This window comes from Arvicanthis niloticus, chromosome 24, assembly GCF_011762505.2.
Source record: "Arvicanthis niloticus isolate mArvNil1 chromosome 24, mArvNil1.pat.X, whole genome shotgun sequence".
Lineage (NCBI taxonomy): Eukaryota > Metazoa > Chordata > Mammalia > Rodentia > Muridae > Arvicanthis > Arvicanthis niloticus.
Window position 1 is genome coordinate 11,183,446 of NC_133432.1, and position 7,318 is coordinate 11,190,763.

General features: G+C 54.7%; 1 protein-coding gene across 1 annotated transcript; it reads right to left on the bottom strand.

The window, feature by feature from the left end:
- Window positions 1–1,073: 1,073 nt before the first annotated feature.
- Sdsl (serine dehydratase like) lies at window positions 1,074–6,167 on the bottom strand. The gene is made up of 7 exons (XM_076922623.1): window positions 5,989–6,167; window positions 5,822–5,861; window positions 4,961–5,100; window positions 4,133–4,221; window positions 3,296–3,523; window positions 2,682–2,806; window positions 1,074–1,378 (listed from the first exon to the last, which is right to left on the bottom strand). Exons 1-7 carry the CDS (start codon window positions 6,145–6,147, stop codon window positions 1,185–1,187), a joined length of 975 nt encoding a protein of 324 aa, XP_076778738.1. The 5' UTR covers window positions 6,148–6,167; the 3' UTR covers window positions 1,074–1,184.
- Between the last annotated feature and the right edge of the window lie 1,151 nt (window positions 6,168–7,318).

The following is a 7,318-nucleotide window of genomic DNA, read 5'->3' on the forward strand; positions in this document are numbered from 1 at the left end:
GACAGAGACGGAGAGAGAATGAATTAGCAAGATTAATGGATTAGCAAGAATAGATCTCCTCTCAGGTCTGGCTGCCTCCAGCTTCAGGACTCTTAGCACCAAAATCTCTATGCTGGCAGATTCACAATTTGTGCCTCCAAGGGAATGGGATTGGATTCCCCAGGTGTCTGTTGGGGTATTCTTGGCAAGTGTGGTCCGTCTCTGGGGTTCAGGAGAGAACACAGTACAGGCAGCACACTTGAGAGTGGAGGTCACCGCTACCTGAATCCTGCCCTTGAGAAAGGACATGAGTCACAGCCTGTTCGACGCAGGCCCAGAGAGAATAAGGATGCTTGCCTGAGGACACACAGCCCACATGCCCCAGGGAACTGAGTCTCACCCGAGGTCTAGTGATTACCCAGGCTGAGCTGTCACCTGGCAGACTGTGAGGGGAATCAGAAGATCCCATACAAAAGACAAGGTGGGTCCCAGCCCCTTCTAGGACCTCAGCACCTGCACCACACACACACACACCTTGTGATACAGCCAAGGGGGATCCCAGGGGTGCAGGGACACAAATCCACCCTGAGCCGGCTTCCCCATAGGAGACACTCTGCTGCCCCCTTGTGGCTTCAACGGAGTTGACATCATTTTGTTTGCTACAGGATTTCCTAGGTCTGGAGGACGTGACCACACAGGGGAGGGGGCAGGAGACATAGGACAAGGCTCTGCCCCAAACCCACTGTCGCCAGCAACCACGCTGATGTAACTAACCTAGTGACATTGAGAATTAGTGTTTGCACCTGGGTGGGTCACATGACAGCCGCATGACCTTGGTGCATTGTGTCAACACACACACACACATTGTGACAGGGCCTTGGTGAATGTGGATATTGAGAAGGACTCGGGGGCTCTTGGGAAAGTTCCTCGCAGTTAAGCATGTGAGAAGGGCTAGTGACATCATCTCCATGGAGGGACACATTTCAAGTTTCCGTGGAACGGCCCATGCTGCGACACGGAGGCATTTTTTCAAAACCTGCTTCGGGTTGTGTAGCCCGAGGAATAAAAACACAGAACCCCTGGGGACCATGTGCTCAGCTCAGATAGGTTTATTCACTGGGCTGCAGGGAGCCGCTGAGAGCAATCCAGGAGGGCTACCTGAAGGAAGAGGGCAGGCCCGCTGGAAACGAGGTCCCTTGGATTCTTCAGCTGCAGCCCAGCTGGATTTTCAGCTCCTGAAGCTGTTGGCTACTGATGTTGTTGCCACCACACACGATGACCACAACAGAAGCCAGGGCTGGGCTCAGGCGGCCCTCAGCCTGGAGCTTCCGCAGGATGCCAGAGTAGACAGCGGCCAGGGCAGCACCACAGGCAGGCTCCACCAGCATACGCTCATCATCTGTGGGGAAGACGGGGGAGGGCTGTCTGTTGGTCAGTGCTCAGCAGGAGGCGTCCATCCATCCATCCATCCATCCACCATCCATCCCTCTCCTCCGAAATCACAGGTCTGACTTTTTTTTTTTTAAACAGATCTGCTCCTTAGTCTTATCACTTGTCTGTCTGTCTGTCCATCCATCAGTATAGCCTTTGTCTGTAAAACCAGCCACCCAACCAGGAGCCATTCATCCATCTCCTACTCATCATCTGATTGGTCATCCGTCAGCCTGCTTGTCAATGTGTCCATCTACCCACCAATCAATCCACCTGCCTGTCCATCCACCCATCCACCCACCCATCCTCCCATCCATCCATCCTCCCACCCATCATCCATCCCCCATCCATCCTCCCACCCATCCACCCACCCATCCTCCCACCCACCCATCCTCCCATCCATCCATCCTCCCATCCATCCTCCCACCCATCCTCCCATCCATCCATCCCCCATCCATCCTCCCACCCATCCTCCCATCCATCCATCCCCCATCCATCCTCCCACCCATCCTCCCATCCATCCATCCTCCCACCCATCCTCCCATCCATCCATCCTCCCACCCATCCTCCCATCCATCCTCCCACCCATCCTCCCACCCATCCTCCCATCCATCCATCCTCCCACCCATCCTCCCATCCATCCTCCCACCCATCCTCCCATCCATCCTCCCATCCATCCTCCCACCCATCCTCCCATCCATCCTCCCACCCATCCTCCCATCCATCCTCCCACCCATCCTCCCATCCATCCATCCTCCCACCCATCCTCCTATCCATCCTCCCATCCATCCTTCTTTTCCTCTACTACCCATCTATCCATCACTAATCTTCCCCAACTCATACATTTATTTATTCATTCAACAAACACCTCGCTCTCTGCCTGGCTCTGGGCTAGGAAGACCTTAGGGACATAATAGTGGCTAAGACACAAAGCTTCACCCCCACCCAGTCACACCTCATCAGTAGATGAAAACTAGGCAGAGGGGTTAGTGTATTGGAAGTCTCCGGTTAGTGAGGCAGTGTGGGGAGATCAGGGTGACTTCCTGGAGGAGGCACCATAACAAATAATTAGTCATCACGTGGGCAAGCAGTAGGAGATAAGGCCAGGATGGACATCCAGAGACAGGAATGTGGGAAGGGTGTGTGCAAAGGTCCTGAAGCTGCTGAGACTTTCTCCTCACGTGCCCCCCATGACATCACCACTACCCAACCAGCTCAGTCAGGGATACTGAGAACACGGTTGAGTGGACAGAACACCAGGCCTTGCTCACCCAGGAATCTTTGCACAGCTCTGAGAGCATCCTGGTCTTCTACCACCTCAGAGAGGACCTCACACTCCTTTGCACACTCCAAGGTCCGTGCGGCCACCGTCTTGGCTCCCAGGCTCCTGGCTACGCTGAGGGATGGGGGAGGGGATGGAAGAGCAGAAGCGTCAGAGCCCCACCCTGCTGTCCCCCGGTCACCCACATCCTGTAATGACCGGGACCCCATCAGCAGGCCCAGACACACTCAAGTGTGTGTGTGTGTGTGTGTGTGTGTGTGTGTGTGTGTGTGTGTGTGCAGGTGTGCACTCAGAGGTAACGTCAGGCCTTTTCTTTCATTGTCTTGCCTATACATGTTTTTGAAGCAGGATCTCTCTACACTAGCCCAGGCTGGACCCTCACTCTCAAGCCCCCTACCTCAGTCTCTCAAGTGCCAGGATGGCAGGGTGCACCCACAAACCTATTTTTTTTCACACCCTCTAACTCGGATCCTCGTAATATTGGTTGGAACTTCAGGACAAGCAGACCTGTGGGGTGCCTGCACCCCTGCCAGCTTGGACAAACAGACCATAGGCTAAAGATGTCCCCACCCTTCAACCCCTCAGACGCCCACCCAGGCTTACCTGGTGATGTCTGGCAGAGTGACCAGCCTGCCTGCCTGTAAGGCCGCGTTGAAACTGTGCGCCCCGTGGGTCTCCATGGCAATGATGGGCACATGCTGCCAGCCTACCTCCAACAGGCCAGCAGTCACACCCGCCAAGAGTCCTCCGCCCCCCACGGCCAGCACCACAGCACCTGGAGGGGTCCCCAGCGACTCTTTCAGCTCCCGCACTAGGCTGGCATGGCCTTCCCTGTGGGGTGTGAGGGGGATACATGATGGGACTTCCAGAATAGGTGACCCCTCCTTGGTCACTCAGAGGCAAGATGATGCAGGAGGGGTCCCCTGCACTTCATCCTTGCTCACCGTCCACTCATTTCTTCACCCACCCAGAAGTCTCCCCATTATCCCTTCCAGCCTCTTTCTTGCCTTTTCCCTCATCAGTTAAGAGGGACCAGCTGGGGTTCTGGAAGCAGAGCCCTGTCTCTGCTCCCTGACCAGCTGTGTGCCCTCGGGCTAGTGTCTTGACCTCTCTGTGCCCCAGTGGGCTTCCCAGTAGCTACTTATTCCATGCAGAAGAGGAGTGGACAGTGAGGGAATGCCAGCAGCCTGTGCCTAGCCCCAAGCATGGGTTCAATAGAGGATACTTCATGTTACAATGTCCATTTCACCAGTGGGGAAACCGAGGCATGGCCTGTGAGGTGCTTTTTACATAAAACACACCCCAAGCAGCTAGGTTTGAACCCATACCTGCCTGGCTTTGAAGTCTCTTTTTCCTTTCTAGGCCTCAGTTTTCTCTTCCGTCCAATGAGGGTCCCCCCCGCCCCGCTCTGGCTCCCTGGGAAAATAGCCACAGCCTTACCATATCAGGGGATGGTCAAATGGGGAGACGTTCACCCAGCCATCCCTTGTGGCCAGTTCTTGTGCCTTTACGTTGGCTTCATCCCAGACCTAGAGAGAAGTAGAGGCCCCACAGAGACTGCGGTGGAGGCCCCGCCCCCTGTCTTCTATAGGTCCCCTGAGGAAGACCACACCTCCCAGAATGAGGACGGCAACCTCCGAATGGGCCAGAGGATACCACGTGTCTCCCTCAAACTCAAAGGGACCGGAATGCTGTGTGACCACAGAGCCAGAACAGCTCAGGGTGTGCAGAGCCAATGTACTCCAGGGCTGGTCACATGGAACCCTCTTCAGGCCTACAGGAGGGGACGCATCTCTCACACCAACCCCACCGATCAGCTGGGTCCCTGATGAAAGCCTTTGTCCCCTGAGGGTGGCCCCCGAGGTGAGCTGAAGCATAGACAAGGCTAGCCATGACACCTGTTCACACCATAGGTCACCCAGAGCTCACCTTCTGGGCGTGCCCTGATCATGGAGCATGCCTGGGGTGTGACAAAGGTGGACTGTGGCTGCAGGGAGCACATGCCTAGGACAGACTCCACCCATAAGGATTGAGGGTTTGGGGCAGAACTGTTGCAACACCCCTGTCCCTGCCCCTTCTCCCTTCTCTCTGCCCTCCTGAGAGAAGACTGAAGACCAAGACAGTTTCTAGCCAGTGTTCACCCAAAATAAATGGAGTCGATGCCCTGGAGTGGAGTAAGGGAGGACACAGCCCCTGCCCCTACCCCACCCCCTCCTCCAGCCCCTCCCCAGCCCCTCCCCTTTGCGGCTTCCAGCACCATCTCCTTACCTTTCCAGTCAGCTGGACCTCGGCCCCCTCCCCCTCCAGCCGCCTCACCACCTGCAAGGAGGTGCTCTCTGGGAGGACGATGGTGACGGGAATGCCCAGCTTCTGAGCCGAGTATGCTGCCGCAATGCCCGCGTTGCCCCCTGGGAACAATGGGGAAAGGAATACCTCAGACTTCTCATGCCCCCCTTCTCCCCCACTCCCCTCAGTCCCCCATAAGTCACCTGTGTATCTGTGCCCCCCCACACACACACACATACACCTTGCTGATTTACGTCAAGCCAATTAGAGAACTGCAACCTCCTGACCCGTGACTGTTACAGACATGAGTTTGTCGCCCAGGCTACTGTGGGGCACGGTCGAGAGGAGAGGGGAAAGCAAGAGCAGCAGAAGAGATGAGCCGTTTATCCAAAGAGGGTTGGGAACATGGAGCCTATGGCTTAAACCTCTGTGAGGTGGGTCTCTGTCGTTCGTGACCATCACAAGTCTCAGATCATGGGGAAGGGACGTAAGAGCAGACGGTGCGGCTGTCTGAGACTTTGACCTGATGAGGCTAATTCTTAGTTGGGCCTGGTGATGCAGATCTGTAATCCTGGCACTCAGGAGATAGAGACAGAAGGATCCAGGGTCCTGTCAGCCTGTAACAAAGGAAGAAGGAGGGACAGAAGGAAAGAAGAAAGGAAGGAAGGAAGGAAGAAAGGAAGGAAGGAAGGAAGGAAGGAAGGAAAGAAGGAAAGAAGGAAGGAAGGAAAAAGGAAGGAAGGAAAAGCCAAGTCCTGGACATTGACCATCACTCTAGCTGGCTCCCCTGCCCCCACCCCAGTCCCAAGGACTCTCAATAAAACAGAGAGGGGGTGAGGTCACCTGAGGAGCACACCAGATGTTTGCATCCCCTCTTGGCCATCTGGATGGAGAAAGGATGAAGTTGGGGGTCACTCCAGTCATGGAAAGCTTTCTGGGATGTGGCCGGGTGCTCCACCCACACCCGACAGACGCCCCCTCCCCCAAATATGGTGCCTGCACTTCCTCACCTGCTGACAGAAATGTCCGATGCCCCGGATCTTAAAGGAGCCGGCTACCTGCACATTCTCATATTTAAGGAAGACGGGCATGCCTGCCACCTGAGACAGCGCCCAGCTCTCCAGCAGGGGTGTGACCCTGTGGAAAGGCTCTGCCAAGGCTCCCTCCATTCCAGCGGCACACTGATGCCCTGCAAGGAGGCAGAAGGGGTTTGCACTGTTCAGACTCTTTAGCCATGACGGGGGAGGGAGGGCGAGGCCCCTGAGCCCATCCATTCCAAATCTTGTCCAGCATCCAAGGCCCAGGTGAGTATCTGCCCCTCTCTGCACCCTGGTTTCCCAATCTGAACAAGGCAGATTATCCTGGGTGCCCTTCACTTAATATCTGTGGCTGCCCACAGTGCTGGGGACACAGAGTGTGACCAAAGAATACTTAAAAATCATTCATTCATTCATTCATTCATTCATTGTTTTCCCGTAAAAAAAAACAAAACAAAAAAACAAAACAAACAAACAAACAAACAAACAAAAAACAGTGGTTAAGCAGGTGACAGGGAGTCCGGTCCTTCTTTATCCCTTCACCTTTGCCCTTGGCAGTCTTACACCCTTCTCCCAGGTACCCATTCTGTAGGAGCCACAACCCGTGTCTCTAAAAACCAAGCTGCTTTGATCGTAGTTGCTGTTGAGGGATAGGCTCTCCGTAGATAGACCAGGCTAGCCTGGAACCCACCATCCTCCTGTCTGCACCTCCCTAGTGTTGGGATTATAATGGTAAGACACCACCACATTGACCCACAGGTTTTGTTTTGCCTTTTAAGTATGCAGGTAGCTTTACAATGGTTTGCATCTGTCCAAACTTGTTAAGGTGATGACTTTATGTTGGCTACATAACAAGTTTCAAGCTAGCCTGGGCTGTGCAAGATCTGTCTTAAAACAAAAAAAAAAGGGGGGGAGGGCTAGAAAGATGGCTTGTCTGTTAATTGCACTTGCTGCTCTCGCGAAGGACCCAGGTTCAGTTCCCAGCACCCTATGGGGTGCACACATCCTATGGCGCCAGGGAACCATGGAACCAGTCGGAACCAGTCCAGAGCAGAAGTGGGATCGAGCTGTGTCCAACCCCGGAAACCTTGAGATCAGAAGGCGTAGAACCACTCCCTCTCTGCCTTGGGCCTGCGTGTCCCTGCACATGTAGTCCTGTGCCCTCCATCTCTGCCCACACCAGAAGAGGTCACTAGTTGCAGCCAGGTTAAATGTCTTCTTTCCTTATAAGGTCAAGTCCAGCAAGCACCTGGAACTCCTCCCTATGCAAATGAGGCATCCCCAGCAGCCCAGCCCCCACCAA